This window comes from Pan troglodytes, chromosome 7 (genome assembly GCF_028858775.2).
Source record: "Pan troglodytes isolate AG18354 chromosome 7, NHGRI_mPanTro3-v2.0_pri, whole genome shotgun sequence".
In the NCBI taxonomy this organism is placed as follows: domain Eukaryota; kingdom Metazoa; phylum Chordata; class Mammalia; order Primates; family Hominidae; genus Pan; species Pan troglodytes.
Window position 1 is genome coordinate 56,345,008 of NC_072405.2, and position 26,922 is coordinate 56,371,929.

Below are 26,922 nucleotides of genomic sequence, written 5' to 3' on the forward strand. Positions count from 1 at the left end.
AGCAAATGTGACTGGCCACAGCCTCATCTGCAGGGGCAACAAGTTTCCCACACAAGATCCCGTTACCATCCCACACACCCCGTCTCCATCTCTCTGGGTCCTTGTTCAGACACAGTGTTTTTATCAACACCCACAGAGGAAAATGGGTAAATGCGAAAACTCGTTTTTGCAGCTTTAAATTACCTATGTCCTCAGAATGTAGCAGAATTCACAGCTGGCTGGGAAAAGCTATAATACATGCACTGCACACACTAACGCGTTTGAATATAAATAAGCGTATCTTTAAGTTCTGTAAAGTTCCTTACCGCCAAGTAGAATAAAGACACCAACCTCTTTTGTCATGAGGCTCAAAGTCTCCTCTGGATACCGTTCTATAATCTGAAGTAATCTAGGAAACTTCAATCTGGCTTCATTGGAATTTAATTTTAAAGCTTTCAACATTTTCTCCACCACAAGTGCTGGATACGCCTGCAGTTCTGCAGAATCAATAACTATCAAGGACACCAAAGAAGAAAGCAATGGTCAATGTATCCCAATATCCATAAACTATGATGTTAAATGCTAACACTTTCCCTTTTGGGCTTGTATTTTGTAGTGTCATTGTTCTCTTCTTAACTACCACTTTACACCAACAAACACCAGGTACAGTTTTGTATCTATCCTGGAGCCAAATCCTTCCATTAGAGTGCCCATTCTGCATGAAGCACAGTTTGAATCCTGGGCTGGGAACATAAGGGGCAACTGGTGGTTATTGACTTTATTCCAGGAGCATGAAGCAGGCCACACGAGCCAGTAATATTGAAGCTGCAAACAAAATATCAAAGTAGAAATTAAACAAATGGAAACAGAGGACCACTTGACTCCATTTAAATGTAGGTCATGTTGCTTAGAGAGGCCATTGTCTCTTTTTTTTTTTTGAGATGGAGTCTCGCTCTGTCACCCAGGCTGGTGTGCAGTAGTGGATATCGGCTCACTGCAACCTCTGCCTCCTGGGTTCAAGCAATTCTCCTGCCCCAGCCTCCTGAGTAGCTGGGACTACAGGTATGGGCCACCACGCCCAGCTAATTTTTTTGTATTCTTAGTAGAGTTGGGGTTTCACCACGTTGGCCAGGCTGGTCTTGAACTCCTGGCCTCAAGTGATCCACTGCGCCCGGCTGCCATTGTCTCTTAAAAAGACAGTAGGATTTTCAAAATATTTGTAATTTGAAAACAAACAAAGAGGAGACCAAAGGTATGTACAAAATTCATAAGACTTTATGCTGACATAATGGAACATTAGCTTTTTAATTTTCAATTCACCTGATGCATTCTCTTCCTCCTTGCGCAGCTGTTGGTCACAGAAATCTGCCAGCGTCATGTAAGCATCAATCACCCCAGCTGCAGGCCCACAGCTCCAGGAGGGAGGCTGTGCCTCCTCCTCAGCCGCCTGCACAGCCTCAGAGAGGTGCTGGAATGCTCTCTGGTACAGACCCGCGATCACCTGGAATTCACAGAGACCTAAACCCATGAGCATGACTGAAGCTTTCTCAAAGAACTCTGCTTTCCATTTGTGACTCATGACACATAAATGGATCAACAGCTCCAAAATAACACTGAAGCTATGGAACTGGAAAAACAAGAGTCCACCCTGGCTGTGAAGGAGCAAGCAATTCCAGCAAGATCCTCAGCAGGTAACAACTGGCCAAACAAAAATGCAAGCCCAGCGCGGGCCAGATGGTGCACAAGCAACACAGAGCTGGGTCTGGTCAGTGGAGTGCGTGGCTGTCGGGAATATAAGAGGGAGATGGAAGTCGGCTCCTGCACTCAGTGTCCTGCACAGACGCTAGTAGCATCATGGAAGGAGAAGACAAGGCCCCACAACTGAGGTGAGGCAGGACATAGTGAATGAGACGGAAGCAGGTAACTATTGAAAAAAACAAAATAATCGGCAAGAAGCTAAGCAAAGCAGGCACTAAATAAAAATGCAGAAAAGGCTGATTTGTTCCATAAGCGGGTGGGACGTCTGAATGGTGATGGGTGGGGAAATTTAATTAACAAAAGTCATAAAAGAACTGTCTACAGTTCTTTTAATTCAAAAAAATTTAAAATTCATGATTTTTAATATTAAAAAATTTGTGTCATTCAAATAAATAGGAAGCACGGAGTATGTCAATTTTCCACATAAGAAAATTGGCTGTGCGTGCCATCCCATTACTGGGTATATACCCAAAGGACTATAAATCATGCTGCTATAAAGACACATGCACACGTATGTTTATTGCGGCACTATTCACAATAGCAAAGACTTGGAACCAACCCAAATGTCCAACAATGACAGACTGGATTAAGAAAATGTGGCACATATACACCATGGAATACTATGCAGCCATAAAAAATGATGAGTTCATGTCCTTTGTAGGGACATGGATGAAATTGGAAATCATCATTCTCAGTAAACTATCGCAAGGACAAAAAACCAAACACCACATGTTCTCACTCATAGGTGGGAATTGAACAATGAGAACACATGGACACAGGAAGGGGAACATCACACTCTGGGGACTGTTGTGGGGTGGGGGGACGGGGGAGGGATAGCATTGGGAGATATACCTAATGCTAAATGACGAGTTAATGGGTGCAGCACACCAGCATGGCACATGTATACATATGTAACTAACCTGCACATTGTGCACATGTACCCTAAAACTTAAAGTATAATAATAATTTAAAAAATAAATAAAAATAAATACATAAATAAAAAGAAAATTGGCTGTGCATAACTGTCAAATATATTTTAAAAACACAAAGCAACACCCTTATTATTACTTTCCTGTAGCCTGAACACTGCACATTGAAGACATACACAGCACACTAGCGTAAAACATTCCTCCAGTATCACCTTCTCTGAATCCTCTGAACTGGATCCAGAAAGCTCTAAGATTCTTCTAGCCTTGTCCTCCTCGATTTCAGCAAGGCAGGCTGGCTCATTGCTGAGAGCATTCGCTATGATCCTGTAAGTTGTACCCAAGAGAATGTTCTGGTCACGGAAAGCCAGAATATTTTTGCTTAAGTAGCTTGACACGTTGTTCTCATCTGTTGGATTAAAAAAACAAAACAAAAAAAACATTTTGTATGTGTGTGTGGAATTAAAAAGAAGAAATTCATTGTCTATAAAAGTTTTCTTTTCTTTTGTTTTTGGGATAGGGTCTCGCTCTGTTACCCAGGCTGGAGTGCAACGACACGATTTTGGCTCACTGCAACCCCTGCCTACCAGGCTCAAGCGATCCTCCCACCTCAACCTCCCAATTAGCTGCGACTACAGGCTTGCACCACCATGCCCGGCTATTTTTTGTATTTTTGGTAGAGATGGGGTTTCGCCATGTTGCCCACGCTGGTCTCGAACTCCTGAGCTCTAGCAATCTGCCCACCTTGGCCTCCCAAAGCGCTGAGATTACAAGTGTGAGCCAACATGCTTGGCCTAAAAGTTGTTTTCTATTAAGAAATTAATAAAAATAAATGTTGAAAGTATAAGAAACTGACTTCAAATACTGACTAGGGAATTTCTTGAACTCACATATTAATGAAAAATGTTCTTTGTTAGAAGTAACTGTATCAAAGCCCACAGAGGCTAAGCAATTGAAACTTTATGAATTAACTTTTTATTCAAGCATCATCATTCTGCAATTTTTCAAAGCACCTAATTCTGTTATAAAGAATAGGAAATGGGTACTAATGTGTTTGTACATATATTAATAATCCAGAGTAGATCTTTAAATTGGCACTGTGGCCCATAGCTAATGAAGCAACAGGCACTGCTGCATTTAAAGTTCTAGTTCTGCTCTGACTGTGTGGTTCTGGGCAAGGAGCTGAACCAGTGCTGGTTAAGTCTGCAGTGTCCAGAGGTGCGGTAACAGTGTTGAAACTAGGAGGCCTGATCAACCACATGCCCTCCTTGCCCATGATCTGACAGTTCTCTGCCAAAGTTATCTCACATACAGGATCACAACTACTGGCCCTGCTTATCATGCAAGGCTGTTACGAACTACAACCATACTCTGTGTAATTATTATTATATGGGTATATGGATACTAATATTAACATCAGCAAACTCCTCCTCTTCCCCTCAAAAAAGCCCATATAATTATTTAGCAATCATAAGGATAATTTTCTTCTTCTTTTTCTTTTTTTAGAAACAGGGTCTCACTACACTGCCCAGGCCAGAATACAGTGGCTACTCACACAGGCACAATCATGGCTCATTGCAGCCTCGAACTCCTGATCTCAAGCCATCCTCCCGCCTCAGGCTCCCCAGTAGCTGGGACTACGGGTGCGTGCCACCACATCCAACTAGGATGATCTTCTGCTCTTGGGATCAGTGTACAAAGAGTGCTTCTCCTCTAGACACCTTTATTGAGGCTGATGCTTAAGAGCTGGTCTGGGAACCAGCTGGATCATGCCTGATCAGAATGCTAGCACACACCCTCAGACACAGGGCAACAGAGCGGGGGACCAAACCCAAACCTGTACAAGAAAGCTTTCTTCCTTTAATGTAGTCTTAAAGACTAAACTATTTTGGGAGGAAATGGCTTTTTTTTTTTTTTTTTTTTGAGACGGAGTTTTGCTGTTGTCATCCAGGCTGGAGTGCAGTGGCGCGATTTTGGCTCGCTGCAACCTCCGCCTCCCAGGTTCATTCTCCTGCCTCAGCCTCCAGAGCAGCTTCGAAGACAGGCGCCTGCCACCACGCCCGGCTAGTTTTTGTAATTTTTTTTTTCTTTTTGAGATGGAGTCTTTCTCTGTCGTCCAGGGTGGAGTGCAGTGGCGTGATCTCAGTTCACTGCAAGCTCTACCTCCCGGGTTCACACCATTCTCCTGCCTCAGCCTCCCGAGTAGCTGGGACTACAGGCGCCCGCCACCATGCCTGGTTAATTTTTTTGTATTTTCAGTGGAGACGGGGTTTCACTGTGTTAGCCAGGATGGTCTCGATCTCCTGACCTCATGATCTGCCTGCCTCAGCCTCCCAAAGTGCTGGGATTACAGGCGTGAGCCACCATGCCCAGCCTAGTTTTTGTATTTTTAGTAGAGATGGGGTTTCATCACGTTGGCCAGGATGTTCTCGATCTCCTGACCTCGTGATCCACCCACCTCGGTCGCCCAAATTGCTCGGATTACAGGCGTGAGCCACTGCGCCCAGGCTGAAATGGCTTTTCATGTTTGTTTACATCTTATATGCAAACACAAAGTTTTCAAAATAATTAAACTATCATTCTCTGGCTCACTTTGCTATATTCCCTAAAATTACTGCAAAGATTTACCTCCCAAATGTCAGATGATGCAGCACAAAGAAGAAGAAGATACACAAGACAATATAACACAGCCCTTTAAGATATAAGTGGATAAAAGCGGTCAACTTACCCAACAAAGAGACTGTTTTCAGCACAGTGAGCACCTGCTCAGAGCAGCCCTGGGACCGGCTCCGGCAGTGGCTCAGGCGGCAGTAGCTCTGCACCCAGCTCACCAGCCAATCGTCTCTGGTTTTTGACTCTTTATGCAGCTCCTTCAGTAGTTTCATGGCAAGTGAGAAATTGTTCTGTATGAATACAATAAAAAGAGAGAAGGTGGTATGATGATACACAAGTGACAGAAGTTTCTAATTGGCCTGCTTCCCCCTTTGCACGACACAATCCACCTTAGAGTAGCGAATCCATTTCTTTAGCTTCAATTATGTCTCTAAATTTATCACTGGGATATAATTCATATTTAAAGAGTACAATTCAGGCCAGGTTTAGTGGCTCAGGCCTGTAACCCCAGCATTTTGGAAGGCCAAAGAGGGAGGATTACCTGAGTCTAGGAATTTGAAACCAGACTAGGCAACATGGTAAGACCCCGTCTCTAAAAAATTTAAAAAATTAGCCAGCACCATGGCACGTGCCTATAGTCCCAGCTACTCTGGACACTAAGGTAGTAGGATCACTTGAACCTGGGAGGTTGAGGCTGCAGTGAGCTGCTGTGTACTCCAGCCTGGGCAACAGAGCAAGTCTCCAAAAAAAAAAAATTCCAGGGGGTGGGGCAGGGTGGGTACAATTCAGTATTTTTTAGTATATTTACAAAGCTGTACAACCACCACCCCTAATTCCAGAACATTTTCATTACCCCAAAAAGAAATTCACTGTCTGTTCAGAGTCACTACCCAGCCACTGGCAACCATAAATTCCCTTCCTGTCTCTATGGATTTGCCTACACCAGACATTCTGTAACAATGGTATCAGAAAATAAGTGGTGATTTTGTGTCTCGCATCTTTTACTTAGCATGATGTTCATGCATGTTGCAGCACCTGTCAGCACTTCTTTCCTCCTTATGGCTGAATAATACTCCATTGCACGGACATGCCACCTTTTTTTTTTTTTTTTTTGAGATGGAGTTTCACTCTTATTGCCCAGGCTGGAGTGCAATGGCACAATCTCGGCTCACTGCAACCTGTGCCTCCTGGGTTCAAACAATTCTCCTGCCTCAGTCTCCCAAGTACCTGGGATTACAAGTGTGTGCTACCACATCTGGCTAATTTTTGTATTTTTAGTAGAGATGGAGTTTCGCCATGTTGGCCAGACTGATCTCAAACTCCTGACGTCAAGTGATCCACCCGCCTTGGCCTCTCAAAGTGCTGGAATTACAGGCCTGAGCCACTGCACCCGGCTGGACATGCCACATCTTATTTGGGTTGTTTCCACCTTTCCAGCTATTTTGAATAATGCTCCTGTGAACATTTGTGTATGAATTTCCATGTGAGCTTAAGCTTTTGTTTCTCATGGGTCTGGGAGTGGAATTGTCGGGTCATATGGTACCTCTGTTCAACTGTTTTGTTTTGTTTTGTTTTTGAGGCAAAGTTTTGCTCTTGTCACCAGGCTGGAGCACAGTGGCACAATCTTGGCTCTCTGCAACCTCCACCTCCCAGGTTCAAGCGATTCTCCTGCCTCAGCCTCCCGAGTAGCTGGGATTACAGGCATGTGCCACCACGTCCAGCTAATTTTTGTATTTTTAGAAGAGACGGGGTTTCACCATGTTGGTCAGGCTGGTCTCGAACCCCTGACCTCAGGTGATCCACCTGTCTTGGCCTCCCAAAGTGCTGGGATTACAAGCGTGAGCCATCGCGCCCGGCCTCAACATTTTTTTTTTTAAAGTATAGTCAAGTGAAGCATCAGAAGTGGAGAATCAACAAAGAAATCTTAAATGTTTGTGATCAATTAGTTGTAAAAACCACTGCACTTGGACCAGCCTCTATGTTTAACTTTTTGAGGAAATGCCAGACTGTTTTCCACAGCAGATGCACCATTTTACATTCCCACCAGCAGTGCAGAAGGGTTCCAGTTTCCCCCATCTTCTCCAAGCTTTGTTATCTGTGTATTTGCTTCCAGCCATCCCAGTGGGTGTGAAGCGGTCTCTCCTTGTGGATTTGATTTGCATTTCCCTCAAGCCTAGGGATACTGAGCATCTTTGCATGAGCTGGTTGGCCATTTGCCTATCTTCTTTGGAGAAATGTCTATTCAAACACTTCATGCCCATTTCTTAATTGGGTTGTTTGACTCTTTGTTGTTCAGTTGTGAAGCATTCTTTATGAATTCTGGATACTAGACCCTTATTAGATATGTGATCAGGAAATAGTTTCTCCCATTACATGAGTTGTCTTTATACATTCTTCAGCTTCTCAGGTAAGGCACGACAGTTTTAATTCTGAATACAATTGACCCATTTTTTATTTAGTTGCTTATATGGATGTCTTTTTAAATCTACACCTCTAATTCTCTCTCAAGCTTCAAAAGGCATTTTCATCAGACTTTGGTCTTCCTAATTACTGCCCTTTCAACCACCCAGGCTAGAAATCCGAGTTGTTTCCAGCCAGACACTCTCATCACTCCTGTCACCTCGGGTTCTCCTGGATCTCCTTACAGAGCACCTCTCTTGCCCTGCTCACTCCCACCCCACTCCCCTAATGTGGAGCTTCCTGGTCTTTCTCTGCCTTTGCTTTCCCCAGAGCTGTCAATCTCCCACACAGCTTACAACTAGCCAGCACGCATGCAACCTTCAATGGCCTCCTGATGCAGTCTCCCGCCCTCTGCAAACCCAGTGCCATCCCATGTCCAAATCCTTCCATGCCCATAAAGCCTACCCTAAATCACATCCCCCTTCCCCAGACACCTCCCTGTCCAAGGCAGAAGCTCTTCTCTTCCCTGCGCCCTCCAGGCTTTGCTGACATCTCTCTTCTTTGCCCACCAGTGCTGTTGTCATCATGTGTGCAGCCCCCACTCTCACTAGACAGTAACAATGGCAGGGAACATGTCTTTCCCCTCATCATGCCAGACAGTTTCCTAACTACACTGGGTCCTCTCCCCATGACCCCAACTCCCTCACCACTAAGTCCTTCAGTTCAGATCGCCCCTTCTGGCCACACCCTGCTTTTCTCTCATCCAGTTCCTGCTCTGCCTGCCTCTAATTGGATTTTCTGTTATTTGCAATATAAAAATTCTTACTTGATATTACACTCGTCCAAAGAAAAATCTATAAATGAGCATTTAAAGCTACAAAAAAGAAGTATTATTTCTACTAGAATATCATCCTTTGCCTTGCAATAGCAATTGATAGAGGGTCATTAACATAGCAAGCTTCTGTAGTATGTTTAAAGATTATATACATTTAAATAGATTACATGCAATTTGTAAGCAATGTATACTTAATATCGAGAAGGGGTCCTAGTATTAAATGATAATTCCTACAAAGTAAACCTAAAAATAATTTGTAACTAACTGGTAAGGATTCATTTTGTTAACGATCAAACTTGACATTAGGTTTATCTGCTTTTCAAGTAACAGCTAACAATCATTTTGAAATGATTAACAGGAATATAATAAACTCTAGAGGCTTTCTGGAGAGTTTTGAATAAGTGCTCCTTCAAGTTTCCTTTTTCTCTGAGACAGGCTCTCATTCTGTTGCCCAAGCTGGTCTCTAATTTCTGGGCTCAAGTGATCCGCCTGCCTTGGCCTCTCAAAATGCTGAGATTACAGGTGTGAGCCACTGCACCCGGCCAAGTTTACTTATAAAGAGAGAAAAAAAATAACACCTACCAATTATTTTAAAGTTCAGACTCTAAAGAAAAGCTAAAATTAGAGAAAAGCTAATTTAGCAAAATCCTGTGACACAGCAGGGAGGACAGACACGAGTACCCACCTGCTTCCGGGCACTGTCTATCATCTTCATTTTCATGGAAAACTTGCAACTCCTGATCAGGGAGCTGATATCTTCTTCCTGCTCTTGCACTTCCATCCTGTCACTGGGGTCTCCATCTTGATCCACATTCATACTATTATCTTCTGGAAGAGGGGTAAGCTTCTCCTCTATTTTGCTGAGAAAGAAACATCTACACAAAGAAAAATGAGACAATGTCACAGACTCAGGAATAGGAAGCTGCTGGATAGCAATTACAGGCAGAAATTCTAAACCTTAGTAAATGTTTGTTCTTTTTTTTTTGAGATGGAGTCTCACTCTGTTGCCCAGGCTGGAGTGCAGTGGCACCATCTAGGCTCACGGCATGCTCTGCCTCCCGGGTTCACGTCATTCTCCTGCCTCAGCCTCCTGAGTAGCTGGGACTACAGGCGCCTGCCACCACACCCGGCTAATTTTTTGTATTTTTAGTAGAGACGGGGTTTCACTGTGTTAGCCAGGATGGTCTCGATCTCCTGATCTCGTTATCTGGCCACCTCGGCCCCCCAAAGTGCTAGGATTACAGGCGTAAGCCACTGCACCCGGCCTACTTATTTTTTTTTGAGATGGAGTCTCATTCTGTCGCCCAGGCTGGAGTGCAGTGGCACGATCTCAACTTACTGCAACCTCCACCTTCTGGGTTCAAGCGATTCTCCTGCCTCAGCCTCCTGAGTAGCTGGGACTACAGGCGTGCACTACCACACCCAGATAATTTTTGTATTTTTAGTAGAGACGGGGTTTCACCATGTTGGCCAGGCTGGTCTTGAACTCCTGACCCTCAGGTGATCCTTGGGTCACCTGCCTTGGCCTCCCAAAGTGCTGGGATTACAGGAGTGAGCTATCATGTCTGGCCTAAATTTTATCTTTTGATGAATGGGTAACATACCCTGTGTTGAGCCATTTTGCTCCTTATATGTCCCAACTTAAGGTGATAAATACATAATAGTAAACAGTTTATAATCACTGAAAATTTTCTTTTTTTTTTTTTTTGAGACAGGGTCTTGCTCTGTTGCCCATGTTGGAGTGTAGTGGTGCAATCACAGCTCACTGCAGCCTCGACCTCCTAAGCTCACACAATCCTCTTCCCTCAGCCTCCCAAATAGCCGGGGTTGGTTACAGGTGCGTGCTACCGCATCAAGCTAAGTTTTACATTTTTTTGTAGAAACGGAGGCTTGCTATGTTGCCAGGCTGGTCTCGAACTCCTGGGCTCAAGGAATCCTTCTAAAGGCTGGGATTACAGATATGAGCCACCATGCCCAGCCATGAAAATTTAAAAGAGAAGTCTAGGTTGCTATTAAATTATTATTATTTTAGAGACAGGCCTCACTATATTGCCCAGCCTGTAGTGCAGTAGTTATTCACAGATGTAATCATAGCACACTACAGCCTTGAATTCCTGGGCTCAAGCAATCCTCCTGCCTCAGCCTCCCAAGAAGCTGAAACAATAGGCGTGTGCCACCATGCCCAACTTCAAAATTCTTTTTATTTGAATCATAATTTACATGTATGATTCTGTCCAAGTAATTTTATTTCTATTAATATTAGTAACACTGACAAAGGGCCCTAACATACAAAGCTCATCCCTGATCAACCATCAAGTAAATTTCTGTTGTTTTTCCAGGAACTCATTTCCAATTTCTTAGAAACAGTATGGCCAGGGAGTTCGAGAACACCCTGGGCAACATAGTGATACCTCATCTCGACAAAAAATGTAAAAATTAGCTGGGCATGGTGGCGTGAGCCTGTATTCCCAGCTACTCAGGAAGATCGCCTGAGCTCAGGAATTTGAGGCTGCAGTGAGCTATGACTGCACCACTGCACTCCAGCCTGGGTGGCACAGCAAGACCCTGTGCGTGGAAGGAAAGAAAGAAAGGAAAGAAGAAAAGGAAAGGAAAAAGAGGAAAAAAGGAGAGGAAAGGAGAGGGGAGGGGAGTGCAGGGGAGTGGAGGGGAAGGGAGGGTATGGGAGGGAGGGGGAGGAGAGGGGAGAAGGAAACACTGCAGGAAGATAAACCATCATGCTTCACATCTCTTTTTCCTTTTTCCTCTTTTTTTGTTACTCCCAAGATACAACCCTTGCTGGCCATTTCCTGTTCTCACCACACTGCTCTGGGCTCCTCATCCCCACATCAACCACAGTGCTGGCTCATTCCCTAAAGCTGCCACTGATTTTAAGCTTTCACTGTTTTTAATCATAAAAATAAATACAAGTGGGTACTGGATTAACATTTCAATAAATAATGAATGACTGGATTCATAAATGTCTCCTACCAGTGTGAATAAAGTGCTTGGGATCTCAGGAAAGGGAGGTGGGAACGTCCACAGAATGAGACAGACTTCCTTGGGCTGTGAAGGGTGCATGCAATTTTAGGAGTGGAGCTGACAAGGGAGTCCCAGACAGAGGGAACAAATTAAACAAAGGCAGAGAAGAGTTACACTGCGTGACATGTTCTCACATCAAATCAGGGAGAATAAACCAAGAAGAGAACCACCTTTTCTAAAAACAAGAGTCTGGATCCGGTATGGCACTGTGAGCCCCTTGTGGCCTATCCTCTGCTGACAACAACTAGAAACTGGATAAAATACAACTCCCCAAGAACTCTGAGTGAATAAAAGATGGCAGACTGTATGTATGCGCAGGGAAATCAAAACTGGGAAGGTCTGCTATTGGGATGAGCTTCCTGCTTCCTCTCTGTCTTACTCTCTTTTGCCCCTGTGGAGTGTGGTGGCTATGTGACTGAGATCCTTAAGACAAGCCTGCTGCATTCTACCCAGGGGAACAGGAAAAGGAGTCCAGGCAGACAGGAGCTACAGGGAGAATCCTGGAGGGGAGAGAACCAGAGAAAAATCCTCTAGGTCTGCACATGAACCCACCAGGCTCAGGCTGCCCTGAAGTGTGCATGTGCAGACAGACTCAAAACAGCACAGGTTTGGACAGGAACTGAGGTTTCAACCAACAAAAGGAAAGACAGAGCCTACTATCTAAACAGATCGCCAGCTACAGAATTATAAGCCAGCATCTACACAAGAGAATCCAGTAGTCCCCCTTATCTTACCTGCAGTTTTGCTTTCCCTGGCTTCAGTTACTGGAGATATAGTGCAATAAGATATTTTGAGAGAGACAGACCACACTCACATAACTTTTATTATAGTATACTGTTTGAATTATTCTATTTTATTATTGTTATTGCTGTTACTCTTACTGTGCCTAATTTACAAATTAAGCTTTATCATATGTGTGTATGTATAGGAAAAAACAGTATACATAAGGTTTGGTATTATCCATGGTTTCAGGATTCCACTGGGGATGTTTGAACTCCTACAGATAAGAAGGGACTACTATATTCACAAGTTACATTCAAAAATTAACTGATAAAAAGAATCAGGAGAATGTATCCATCTCAACAGAAAACAGATGCCAACTCTATGCTGACCCATATGCTGGAATGATCATACAAGGACCTTAAAGCAGCTATGTTAACTATGCTCCAGGAGGTCAAGAAAAACACACATGCAATAAATGAAAAGGTGCGTATCTCAGCAGAAAAAGAGAAAATATTTTTTAATAAACCAAATGGAAAGTTTACAACTGGAAAATACAATACCTAAGATAAAACAGTCACTAGACAGACTTACTAGAAGAACAAATAAGACAAAAGAAAATAACAGTAAGATTGAAGACAAATCAATAGAAATGATCTAATCTGATGAATAAACAACAAAAAAAGACAATAAAAATGAACAGAGTCAGGGACCTATGGAACAATGTCAAAAGGCATGATGTATGTGTAACTGCATTCCCACAAAGAGACCAAGAGAAATTTGGACAAAAAGCATTTGAAGAAACACAATGACTGAAAACTCCCCAAATCTGGTGACAAAAAGGTACAGATTCAAGAAGGTAAGTGAACTTCAGATGGGATAAATTCAAAGAGAACCAGGCCTAGACACATCATAATCAAACTGCTGATAACCAATGATAAAGAAAAAAAATCTTGAATGCAGCCAGAAAAATATGACACATTACATGTGGGCCACAACAATGGGAATAACGAGGACATTATCTTCAGAGACACAGCAGCCAAAAGATACTACAAGGGGCAGGGAGAATCTACCCAGATTATACATTCTGAGAAAGTGTCCTTCAGGAATGACAGAGAAATAAAGATATCTTCAGAGAAGGAAAAAACTAACAAGAGTTCATCACAAGTAGACCTGCATTACAAGAACTGCTAAACGAAGATTTTTAGGCTAAAGGAAAATGACACAAGAGAAAAACTTGGGTCTTAGGAATAAATGATGAGTACAGTGTGGTAAGTATAATAAAGAACACATACTTATGTTCTAAAGAATATGTGAGGAAAACCACATATGTTCTTTAGAATATGTATGACTGTTGAAAGTACAGTGTTATCTAGTGGTGTTTTCATTATATGTTACTTCATAGATAAACACACATGAAATCCATCCACACACACATCAACATATCATTACTTCATAATGATAAAAGGAGTATTTTGGCAGGGCATGGTGGTTCACGCCTGTAATCCCAGCACTTTGGAAGGCCGAGGTGGGTGGATCACCTAAGGTCAGGAGTTCGAGACCAGCCTGACCAACATGGCGAAACCCTGTCTCTACTAAAAATACAAAATTAGCTGGGCGTGGTGGCACATGCCTGTAAACCCGGCTACTCGGGAGGCTGACGCAGGAGAATGGCTTGAACCTGGGTGATGCAGGTTGCAATGAGCCAAGATCATGCCACTGCACTCCAGCCTGGGCAACTAGAGCAAAATTCCATCACAAAAAAAAAGTATTTCCACCGTGGCATGTGTATACCTATGTAACAAACCTGCACATTCTGCACATGTATCCCAGAACTTAATGTATAATAAAAATAATTTCATTAGGAAGACAGCAGTTATCCATATGTATGTGCCTAATAACAGAATCAAAATACAGTATGTAAAAATACACAGAAGTAAAGGGAGAAACAGACAATTCTACAATCATAGGAGATTTTGACACCCTTTTCTCAGCAGTGATGGAACTACACAAACAAGCAGTAAAGACATGGAAGATCTGAAAAGTATCCCTGACTACCTTGATCTCATTGAAATTTATAAAACCTGATACCCAGGAACTGCAGAATATACAAAAATTTTCAAGTTTACATAGGTATTTACTAAAATAGACCATATGTTGGCACATAAAAGAAGTCTCAATAAAATTTAAAAGGATCAAAATCATACAGAGGGTGTTTTCTGACCACAGTGGAATTTAGAAATCACTAAGATAGCCAGAAAACCCAGGTATTTGGAAATTAAAACACTTAAATATTTAATGGATCAAGTCACATGAGAGTTAGAAAAATATGTTGAACTGAATGACATACCAAAATTTGCAGAATGCAGCTAAAGCAGTACTTTACAGGGACACAAATAACTTTAAATGCTTATATTAGAAGGAAGAAAAGGTATAAAATCAACAGTTTCCACCTAAAGAAACTAGAAAAAGAAAAGCAAATATAAGGTAAGAGGAAAAGAAAAAAATAGTAAAGACGATACTAGAAATCAATTAAATAGAAAACAGACAAATAATAAAGAAAATTAACAAAGTCAAAAACTGATTCTTTGAAAAAGCAAAACTGACACAAACCTTTACCCAGATGAATCAAGTGTTAAAAAAGAGAACACAAATAACCAATATCTGGAATGAAAAAGGGGGTTCCCTCCACAGACACTACAAATAATAAAAAGGATGAGAATAATGTGAACATTATACCAATAATTTGATGACTTTGATGAAATGGACAAATTTACTTTAAAAAACAAATAAAGAAGGCAGAAATTTAAAAAGAAAATGGTCAATGTGATTGAAAAATACAATTTAACAAAAATGACACAAAAATAGAATTTTATATTTATTTATTTATTTACTTATTTACTTATTTATTTATTTATTTATTTATTTATTTATTTATTTTGAGACAGAATCTTGCTCTGTCTCCCAGGCTGGAATGCAATGGCACGATCTCTGCTCACTGCAACCTCCACCTCCTGGGTTCAAGTGATTCTGCTACCTCAGCCTCCTGAGTAGCTGGGACTACAGGTGCCCACCACCACATTCAGCTAATTTTTGTATTTTTAGTAGAGGCAGGGCTTCACCATATTGGCCAAGCTGGTCTCCAACTCCTAACCTCAAATGATCCACCCACCTCGGCCTCCTAAAGTGCTGGGATTACAGGCGTAAGCCACCATGCCCAGCCAGAAATAGAAAGTTTAAATTCTCTATCAGTATTGACTAAGGACATTATATACATTATCAAAAATCTTCCCCAAGGGAAAACCCATGCCCAAATAGGATAGGTTTCACTGGTAAATCCTATCAAATATTCAAGTATGAAATAATGAGGATCTTATATAATTTTTTTTTTCCTTTGGAGACGGAGTTTTGCTCTTGTTGCCCAGGCTGGAGTGCAATGGTACGATCTTGCCTCACCGCAACCTCTGCCTCCCGGGTTCAAGCGATTCTCCTGCCTCAGCCTCCGAGTAGCTAGGATTACAGGCATGCGCCACCATGCTCGGCTAATTTTATATTTTTAGTAGAGACAGGTTTTGTCCATGTTTGTCAGGCTGGTCTTGAACTCCTGACCTCAGGTGATCCGCCCACCTTGGCCTCCCAAAGTGCTGGAATTAGAGGCATGAGCCACCACGCCTGGCCATAAACTTTTTTTAAAATAGAGAAGGGAACATGCCTTACTCATCTTATGAGGCCATGATAACCCTAATACCAAAACCTGATGAAGATATTACAAAAAAGAAAATTACACACCAATATCCCACTTGGATGTAGATGCTAAAATCCTTAAGGGATCATCATGACCATATTGGGTTTACCCTAAGAATGCAAGATTGGCTTCATATTTAAAAAGCATCAAAGTAATACTTCATAAACACAATAAAGGAGAAAAACAATATGATTAAGCTGTTGCAGAAAAAGTGTTTGATAAAATTCGACATTCATTCATGATAAAACAAAACTCTCAGAAAACCTGGAATAGAAGGGAATTTCCTCAATCTGATAAAAGGCATTTACAAAAAAATTATTTTTTAAAGCTGAGTGAGTGAACTATCTTCTCTAACATCAGGAATAAAACTAAGATGCTCATTTTAGCACGTATATTCAAGATTGTACTTGAGGTCCTCATGGTTTTAACAAAGCAGGAAAATGAAATAAATGGCATAAAGTTCAGAAAGAAAGAAAGGTGGCTCTATCGGCAGATGATATGATAGAAAATCCCAGAAAACCTGCAAAACAAGAACTAAAACTACCATGTTAGCAAAGATACAAAGTTAATATATAAAAAGCAATTACATTAGCAGCAAATAATTGGAAAATAATACAATTTTAAAAATAAATCCATTTATAACAGTGCCAAAAAACATAAAATACTTAGGAATAAATCACAAAAGACATCCAAGATCTCCATACTGAAAAAATACAAATCACTGAAATTAAAGATATCTAAATTAACAGAGATATGCCATATTAATGAACTTGATAACCCTATATTGTTAAGATAGCAACTCCCCAAATTAAACTATAGTCAATACAGTCCCAATCAAAATCTCAGCAGTTTTTCTTTATACAAATTGACAAGCAGATTCTAAAATGTAAATAGAAATGCAAATCAACTAAAATAAAGTAGTTTTCATAAAGAAAGTTGAGCCAGGTGCCATGGTTCATGCCTGTAATCCCAACACATTGGGAGGCGTGTTGCTTGAGCCCAGGAGTTACATACCATCCTGGGCAACATAGTGAAACCCTGTCTCCACAAAAAAAGACAAAAAAATTAGCCAGGCATGGTGGCGCACACCTGTGGTTCCAGCTACTTGAGAGGCTGAAGTGGGAGAACTGCTTAAACCTGGGAGACTGAGACTGCAATGAGCCATTATCGGGTGACAGAGTAAGACCCTGTCTCAAAAAAAAGAAAAGTTCGAGAACTCATCCTGTCTGACTTCAAAACGTACTATAAAGTGATATAAATGAAGGCAGTTTGCTATTGTGAAAAAAACACAAAGCAAGGGCTACAATAGAGCATCCAGAAATAGACCCACACATACGTGGTCAATTGAGTTTCAAAAAAATTGCCAAGGTGACTCAATTATGAAAGACTTTTGAACAAATGCGGCTAGATAGATATCTATATGGAAAAAGTAAACACCTACCCCTACCTCACGCCATTTACAAAAATTTTCTTCCAGTGCATCAGAGACCTCAATGTAAGACCTAAAACCATAACATTTCTAAAAGAAAACAGGAGAAGACAGGTAAGATGAGCCTGATTTGTCAGCTTAAAGGGGAGCCTGTTGGCCAAATCTGAGATAATTGAACACAAAATAAATAAGGACAGTATAGGTTATATCCCACTAAATAAAATTTGAATCCCTGAGTCTTTATTGATAATCTTCAAAAAGTAAATAAGTAAGTAAACAGAAGGGAGGGTGCCTGCTTACAATAAGATGTAGACTAATATAAATGAATGGTAGAGTTGGAAATTATAATTTTGCAACCATTATTGTCAACACTGGTTTGGGCCAGGAGTCATCCACAAACGTGAAATACAGAGGGATAAGTCTTAGGAGAAGCAGGACATTTGTATGTCTCAAAGCAGCTCCTACATTTATTTGTTAGTTGCAAAAGAAAAACAAAAAAATGGCATTATACAGTGGAGAGACCAAACAATCAAAATTATTATCACCAGGCTGGGCATGGTAGGTAATGCCTGTAATCCCATTACTTTGGGAGGCCAAGGCTCACTTGAGGATCACTTGAGGTCAGGAGTTCAAGACCAGCTTGGCCAACATGGTGAAACCCCATCTCTACTAAAAATACAAAATTTAGCCGGGCATGGTAGTGCGTGCCTGTAATCCCAGCTACTTGGGGGGTTGAGGCAGGAGAATTGCTTGAACCCGGGAGGCGGAGGTTGCAGTGAGCTGAGATTGTGCCACCACACTCCAGCCTGGGCAAAAAGACTGCATCAAAAAAAAAAAAAAATTATCACCAGTAAAAGGCAGATGGACACTGTGCCCCACGTGTGATTTGCTAGCCTGAGAAGTATTCTGGCCAGAGACAGATCACCTGAGTCCCACCATGAGGAAACGTAAGACAAACCCAAACAGACGAACATTCCTCAAAAGTGGCAGTATTAGGACACACAAAGCCTTTCAGGAGACTAAAAAGACACATCAGATAAATGGAGTCCATCATTCTGTACTGATCTTGTCGTAGAGGTAGAGAAAATGCCACAAAGGACATTACTGGGACAATTAACAAAACTGAAATTGGCCTGTAGAGGAAAAATGAAAGCACCGAGGTTCATCACTGAACAGTAGTTACATAAAAAAAAATTCTTTTTCTTAAGAAATGAACACTGATCTATAACGAGGCAAAGGGATGTATCCAGCTTACACTCACAACCGGTTCAGAAAATAAATAATATGTAGGGTCTGGTAGAAAAGAAAAAAATACAAATACTAACATGGAAAAATGTTTAAAATGTTATTTAAAAAATCAGTGAATCTGGGTTAAAGCACCCAGGAGAGTACTACTTTTCTTGCAACTTTTCCACAAGAATTCATCTCAAAATAAAAAGTTAAAAAAAAAAAAAAAAGTAGTAGTGGAGGAAATAATGGGAGACCATGACACTTGGGGTCAGAGTCCTTAAGTCCTATTTCCTACACACATTTGTGTGCAATAAACCTCTCTGATTTTATTACATGGTTAGTACCTGCCCTATGGATTCCACAGGGTAGTTACAGGATGGAGAAGATGAGGACATGAAAATGACCTGAGACCTGGGAAAGTGACACATGACTGTGTAATGGAGTTGGGAGGTAGGAGGCAAGAATGTCAAAAATCCTAGTTATAAAAAATAGGATAATAAAAATCATTATGTAGTCGTCTTCTTTGTTGTCATCTAACTACTTAACATTCCGTTGTGAGAGAAGCAAATGCACACTGACCCTGTCTCCCTTCCTGGAGGTGCAGGTTCAGGATCAGCCACAAGCACCTCCCGACAGCAGCGTCCCCACAGGGCAAGCGGGAAAGAGGACACTGCAGACACAGAGAGCTCTATCGGAACTACTTACATGGGAGACAGGAAGGATGGCAAACAGCTGTGCTAGGCTCAAATCCCACATTTCTCTAAACCATGGTTTGGAAGAAAAACCATTCCAACAATTTCAAAAAACAATCCACATTTGACTGAAAGGGACCACGTCTTACCGATTTGTGATGATGTCATCCCAGATGTTCATTGGGTCCATTTTAGCATCTGGATATCTGTTTGTCCAGGTGTTCAGAAGTCTCTTAAGGGGAACTTGAGATGATAAATTGCCTAAAAATAGTATTAGAGGGTGACTATACACACAGCTCAATTATAAGATCAAATGACAAAGGTCATTACCAGTAAATAGAAAATTCAAACTTCCTGCCCAAATTACAAAAAAGTCCTTTCTTTCACAAAAGGAACACAAAGTTACCATACTAAATTTAATATATTCTGACATTTAAACTCAATTGCTTAAGGACAGAGAATAAAGATGGAGAAATAAACATGCACAAATTCTTCTTACATTTATTACAGGTCTACAGTCCATCTGTAATATCAAAATCTAAAAAGCATTGATAACTAAAAAGATTTTCATGGGGTTGCAGCAAATTTTCTTGGCAAAAAAAAATCTGATCTTCATTGGTATAGGGCTACTTAGTCTTTGTTTATGGCATCAATGTGAATATTCATAACTTAAGCTGTAGAGTTACAGAATACTGCCCTAGCCCCTGGCATGTACACAGGTAATATTTCTAGTGTCCAAAACATTCTGGCCTCAAAGGTCTCAGCAAAGAGATTCATAATAATCTTCACAAAACTGAAAATTCACATTGTTAATGTGTTTTTCTTTCTGTTGGGGGAAAACAGCAGTCAGGAACACAAGCTTAGATGAGACAGTCCTGGGTTCAAAATTAAAATCTTTCACTTATTAGCTTAGGCAAGTCATTCAATCTCTATAAGCCTCTAAAAAATGAGGAGAAAAAAATCCATCTCATAAAGTTGTTATAAAGACTAGGTAATATTGGCCAGGCACGGTGGCTCATGCCTGTACCCCAGCACTTTGGGAGGCCGAGGCGGGCGGATCACGAGGTCAGGAGATCGAGACAATCCTGGCTAACATGGTGAAACCCCATCTCTACTAAAAATACAAAAAATTAGCCAGGCATGGTGGCGGGCGCCTATAGTCCCAGCTACTCGGGAGGCTGAGGCAGGAGAATGGCATGAACCCGGGAGGCAGAGCTTGCAGTGAGCCGAGATCCCGCCACTGCACTCCAGCCTGCGAAACAGAGTGAGACTCCGTCTCAAAAAAAAAAAAAAAAAAAAGACTAGGTAATATTGATAAAGAGATTAACATAGCTCCTGAAAGTAGAATGCACTTAATAAATGATACGTCATTAATATGATTAACATGTACTTGAAAAATAATTTTCCAAAATTAAAATAGAAAATAACTAGGTAGACATAAATATCAGTTTTTATCAGTATTCTGAAAGCATCTTTTGTAATTATTTTTAATTATTTAGGACAAAAATGAAATTCAGATTAACAAACAAAACATTTTACCTTTGCAAAGATGTACTCTTCCCCTTAGACTCTTGGGTGGCCTCCCATAGGCACTGGGATAAAACCCACTCATCAGCGATACAAAGGCCTTCCTGATGTGGGCCCTGCTGCCCGCAGCCTTCCTGCCCTCCCTTCAAGCCAGGGCACCCAGAGCCCTCAGCGTGCACCTCAGGGGCACCACAGCTTTCTGTCTGCAAGCCCCTGTCTCTTCCCCACTGCTCAGGACCCTCCTCCAGGAGTCCTGCACCCTCTCAGGCCAGGGTGGACCCCACCATCCTTGTGGGCAGGTATCCTCTGGAGTCACCCCGCTACTCCAAAAGCTTCATTAAGGTAAGCAACATGTTTTCTTTCACTTTGCAGCCCTGATGCCTAGAACTCTGCCTGACCATTTTAAACATTTATTTCAATGATCTGAAAATAGGTATTTGTAGAGGAAATTCGATGGAGTTTCCAACCCATACATTAAGAAACATGCACTTTCACTAAGCAGAAAATAATTTAGATGCTAAAACTCTTCCACAACTAGAAATGAAAAAAAAAGACAGACAAAAAAAATTACCTTGTTTGCTTATAAAGCCGATGAACTCCTGAATTTCTGTTAAAGCCTGTACAGACTGCAATTTGGTGAGTCTACTTTGGTGTAAGAGGACATCAATACTAGAATAATTCTTAAAAAAAAAAAAAAAAAAAAAAAAGGGCATTTACAAATGCCATGTTATAAATCAATCAAGCTGTGACTTTAAGTTTTTAACAGTACTCTAAATTATGAAATGTAGCAATTATTCTACAAATATGCCTCAGAATGGTTAATAATTAGATCACAGACACAGTTAACAAATAGTTTAAATTTTTTAAAAAAATTTAAGGTTTCAATAACATTTTGGCTCAATGAAATCAATAAAACTGATATCACCAGGCTATCACTGCCTCGACTTGCCACCAAGTTTTAACAATCCTAACATCCTATAATGTAAAACTGCTGACTACAGAAGCCAATTCTTTTTTTGATAAACTTCCTCAAGAGTGCTAATCAGCTTCAACACATTAAATAAAAATGAAAACAATGAATGAATATGCTTCTATGCTAAATGTCACTAACCTATACTAAATGTTATTAATAAACTTTATACAAGACATTCACTTACAAACAAACAACTGTCAGGAAAAGATTCGCAGAAAAGCAAAAAGGAAAGAAAGAGTGGCAGTAAACAATCAGGAAAGATCAAACCCTGCTCTTCTCTACAAAGCAACCAAACTTCCATTCCGCTACCCCAAATAGAAAAGTCTACTCTTGGCCAGGAGCGTTGGCTCACGTCTGTAATCCCAGCACTTTGGGAGACTGAGGCAGGTGAATCACCTGACGTCAGGAGTTCAAGACCAGCCTGGCCAACATGGTTAAACCTCGTCTCTACTAAAAATACTAAAATTAGCCGAGGGTCTGTAATCCCAGCTACCCGGGAGGCTGAGGCAGGAGAATCACTTGAACCAGATTGCGCCATTGCACTCCACTGTCTAGGCGACAAAAGAGAAACTTGGTCTCAAAAAACAAACAAACAAACAAACAAACAAACAAAAAAACACCCTACTCTCAAGTGTTCTTTAAGAGTATGAGAAAGGTAACAAAAAGGAAAAAAAATGAAACCTTTCTAAAATAGAAAAAAAAGATTTAAAAAGGCATTAAGATAAAGGACAGAATGAACAGCATTACTGGAAGAACAGAAAGAAGGAAATAGGTGGTATGAAAATAGTACTTGAAAATTTTTGTTGATTTTTTTCATGAGTTTACTGAGTTTTAAAAATATCCTAAAAATAGTATATTTCAGATAGATCCACATTATAATATATATATACACTATATATATACAAGCATATATATATAATATATAGTATTACCTGCATAAAACTCTGAATGCCATTTTGAATGTAATATTTGGCTGTGTCAACATCATCTTGCAGGAGGTAAAGCAGACTCAGCTCTTGACTGTAATGAAGCTCTAGAATTGCCTTCTGGAGCTCCCCGTGCATAGCTTTGTCAATAAATGTCAGCAGGGACTGGTCAGCCTCTCCCTGGAGCAGCAGCTTCAGCTTGCTGCGGATCATGTAAGGTAGATATGTTTCCTAAGGAACATAAAAATATACTTGTAACTACACAGAAAGCCAATTTGAGTATGTCTAATTATTTTATTTCTATTATATTCTTTGCTATACTTTCACAGGTCAAGATTTAAAGTCAAAGCGATGATGTTTGATGTCTGAAACAGTAACCTCCAATTTTTAAAACAAATTCATCTAAAATAGCTTGTTTTGTAACCATAAAATATATAGGAACACGTTCTACAAAAAATGGGAACTACTTTTGGCTGGAAGATGATTTGGATGTTACGTACAAACTGAGGAATTTACAAGCACAGTCAGGATAGGTATGGTGTGGAGAAAAGCGGAGAGCCTCTTGTCACAGGAGCTGGGAGGCCTGTGTTTAGCCAGTGATCCGGGGCGACTTCTTGTAATATAAGAGACAACAGGAAATATGCTCCTATGTAGTCATACTAGGAATGTTAATATTTATTTTAAAATGCATTGCCTTCACTTTGAAAAGATGATTAGCTAAAAGTGATAAGAGATTTAACAATACTATGGGGTTTGTAGGTGGACTCAGGTCATGCAATTCCCTAGTGCTTCACAAGTACTACCTGTTTTTGAAACGTTTTAAACAATTTTGTTAAGTAGAAAACACCTATCTAAAATAATTATTTCAATCACTTAAAAATAATTTTACCCACCTGATAAAATGGTTCACTCCAGATTTTATTTAGGTCTGGGGGGTTCTCACTGTCTACACTGGCTGTAGAACAGTATTCAAGTGATTTCCACTCAGCAAGGTGGTTGTAACAGTCAAGGGATGCAAGTTCCCAAAAATCCTTCTCGGCTTCTGTGGGCTCACCATCTACCCAGTCTTGTTTATTGAGAGCCTAGTGGAGAAAAGTTAATAAAATTATTTTACAAAGTTGGAAAGAATACCAATGAGAACACGTAAAAAGGAGGAATGTAACAATCACACTAAAAACAATCCTTTTCAGATTTACGGAAAGGAGAGAGAAAAGAGAAGCTATTCAGAGTAACACTGAATGGAAGAAAAACCAAAAGGAATCCTACAGTACTAAATGAATAGAAAAACCCAGCTGGGCACGCTGGCTCACGCCTGTGATCCCACCACTGTGGGAGGCTAACGCACATGGATCACCTGAGCCCAGGAGTTTGAGACCAGCCTAGGCAACATGGCCTACAAAAAACACAAAAACTCTCTACAAAAAACACAAAAACTAGTTAGGTACGATGGCAAGCACCTGCAGTCCCAGCTACTTGGGAGGCTGAGGTGAGAAGATCACTTGGGCCCAGGAGGTTGAGGCTGCAGTAAGCTGAGATTGTGTCACTGCACTGCAGCCTGAGTGACCCTGTTTTAAGAGAGAGAAAAAAAAAAAAAAGCCACAAAAATCCTAACTAGGAGGAAGCCATTTCTCTGAGAAACTTACCAATGAAACCAATTACTAAGACTGAAGACTTTCAATTACAATAACTTGATTTACATCTCTACTGGGGGTTATTTACCACATAACAAGTTCTTAGAATAAAATTAGAATACAGGACATTTGTAGAAAATTGCAGAGGATTTTAAAACCTGGGCTGCTCGGCTGGGAGCGGTGGCTCAAGCCTGTAATCCCAGCACTTTGGGAGGCCGAGGCGGGCAGATCACAAGGTCAGGAGATCGAGACCATCCTGGCTAATATGGTGAAACCCCATCTCTACTAAAAACACAAAAAATTAGCCGGGCGTGGTGGCGGGCACTTGTAGTCCCAGCTACTCGGGAGGTTGAGGCAGGAGAATGGCGTGAACCCGGAAGGCGGAGCTTGCAGTGAGCCAAGATTGCGCCACTGCACTCCAGCGTGGGCGACAGAGTGAGACTCTCAAAAACAAACAAACAAACAAAACCTGGACTGCTCATTGAAGAGTCTCACAGGTCACAGACCCTGAATTTCAACACCTACACTTGAATAGCCACTGACGGAATGTACAAAACTGAACTTATATTCATCTTCCCAAATTCTTCTTTACCTCTGATGTAATTTGAATATGTGTCCCCACCTAAACCTCATGTTGAAATGTAATCCTCAATGTCAGAGGTGGGGCCTGGTGAGAGGTGTTTGGATCAATGGGGGGCAGATCCCTCATGAATGAAGTGGGCCATTCCCTTGGTGATGAGTGATCCTAGCACTTTGGGAGGCCCAGGCATGATGGCTTGAGCTCAGGAGTTCCCAACCAGCCTGGGCAACATAGTGACACCTCATCTCTACAAAAAAATTTCAAAAATTAGCCAGGCATGTTGGTGCATGCCTGAAGTCCCAGCTACTCAGGTGGCTGAGGTGGGAGGACCGCCGGAGCCTGGGAGCCATGATAGTGCCACTGCACTCCAGCCTGGGTGACAGAATGAGACTCTGTCTCTAAATAAATAAAAGTATATGGCACCCCCTCCCCAACTGTCTCTCTTTTGCTACTGCCTTTCACCATGTGAAATGCCTACTCCTGCTTCGCCTTCTACCAATGCATAAAAGCTTCCCAAGGCCTCCCCTGAAGCCAAGCAGAAGGCAGCACCATACTTCCTGTGCAGCCCGTGGAACCGTGAACCAATTAAACCTCTTTTCTTTATAAATTGCCCAGTGTCAGGTATTTCTCTACAGAAATGCAAGAACAGCCTAATACAATTTCTTTATAATTTTTTTTTTTAACTAACTGAAAGAAAACAACCTATTCAAACAGAAACTGTGTAAGAGCAGACAGAGAAATAATATACAGTTTCATAGTATGGTAGGCCCTAACTTAAGTGAACAACCTATAAGGAAACCAATTTTCTTCCTCATCAACATTGTAACGAAAAGACATTGAACCAACAAGGATCTGCTGTACCTCGTTTTGCTTAAAGTCATAGTTCAGCAGAAAACAAAAGTGTTGAAGTAAATGTCATATTTTGCCAGAGATCAATTTTACCTCATCATACTGCTTAGCAGCTTCAGAATAATCACTTCTGGCCTCTGCTAATAATGCACTCTGAGTGATTTGCTTTGTTCCTATCTCACTGGTAAAAATCCCACGGAGGACGTCGTATTCTCCAATTGATCTATACAGCCTACAAAACAAATCAAAAAGGCCAAATCAATGAACACTCCAGTATTTTAAAAGTATTTATTCTAATGAAATGATAGTAAATCAAGTTGCCACACATTATATTAACAAAAGAAGAGACATAAAGTGTTACTTTAATTTTGCTAAAAATATAAAATTTAAGAAACTATGAAGTTGCCCTTAGGTTTTATAACTTTAATCATACATAAGGCAGAAATTATTCAGATGTGCATTTAAAGTGGAATCTGGGACGGGTGTGGTGGCTCACCTGAGGTCAGGAGTTCAGATCAGCCTGGCCAACATGGTGAAACCCCATCTCTACTAAAAATACAAAAAATTAGCTGGGCATGGTGGCGTGTGTCTGTAGTCCCAGCTACTTGGGAGGGTGAGGCAGAGAACTGCTTGAACCCAGGAGGTGGAGGTTGCAGTGAACCAATCACCCTACTGCACTCCAGCCTGGGCAACAGAGCAAGACTCCGCCTCAAAAAAAAAAAAAAAAAAAAAAAGGTGGAATCTGAAAATATCAAAGGTTCACAGTGTATAAGATGTGTCATTACATAAGGTTCTCCAGTACTAATCCATTATAATATCTACAGGCGAACCATTTGGAATCCTTGTCTAGCTCCAAAAAACCCAGAAGCAAAAGAAAAAATAATCCTGACTACTGATGCCATGTTTAATCCATGTTCTATGAACCATCTCAATTTGTTGGAGCATTCATTCATCTCTTTACCTTAACAAAATTCTGGCTTGACCCTTTCAATCAAGCTTCCCAGTCCATGATATTCTCAAAGTGTTTATGGGGTTTGTTCCCTTCCTCCAGGAAATTTCTTTCCATCTTG

At 41.0% G+C, this 26,922-nt stretch overlaps 1 protein-coding gene across 5 annotated transcripts in view; it reads right to left on the reverse strand.

Moving 5' to 3' along the window:
• The window catches only part of PRKDC (protein kinase, DNA-activated, catalytic subunit), a 186,403-nt gene that overhangs the window by 24,779 nt on the left and 134,702 nt on the right, over positions 1 to 26,922 (reverse strand). For all 5 annotated transcript variants that reach the window (XR_010159536.1, XM_519750.9, XM_001147162.8 and 2 more), the window contains exons 64-73: positions 25,946 to 26,084; positions 23,686 to 23,874; positions 22,799 to 23,023; positions 21,465 to 21,573; positions 19,516 to 19,627; positions 9,197 to 9,386; positions 5,392 to 5,566; positions 2,879 to 3,072; positions 1,300 to 1,480; positions 331 to 491 (exon numbers count right to left, since the gene is read on the reverse strand). Coding sequence is in view for 4 of the 5 variants with exons in the window: in XM_519750.9 (XP_519750.6) it covers positions 331 to 491; positions 1,300 to 1,480; positions 2,879 to 3,072; positions 5,392 to 5,566; positions 9,197 to 9,386; positions 19,516 to 19,627; positions 21,465 to 21,573; positions 22,799 to 23,023; positions 23,686 to 23,874; positions 25,946 to 26,084 (1,675 nt within the window). In the remaining variant the exon portion in view is untranslated. The remainder of the gene's footprint in view (positions 1 to 330; positions 492 to 1,299; positions 1,481 to 2,878; positions 3,073 to 5,391; positions 5,567 to 9,196; positions 9,387 to 19,515; positions 19,628 to 21,464; positions 21,574 to 22,798; positions 23,024 to 23,685; positions 23,875 to 25,945; positions 26,085 to 26,922) is intronic.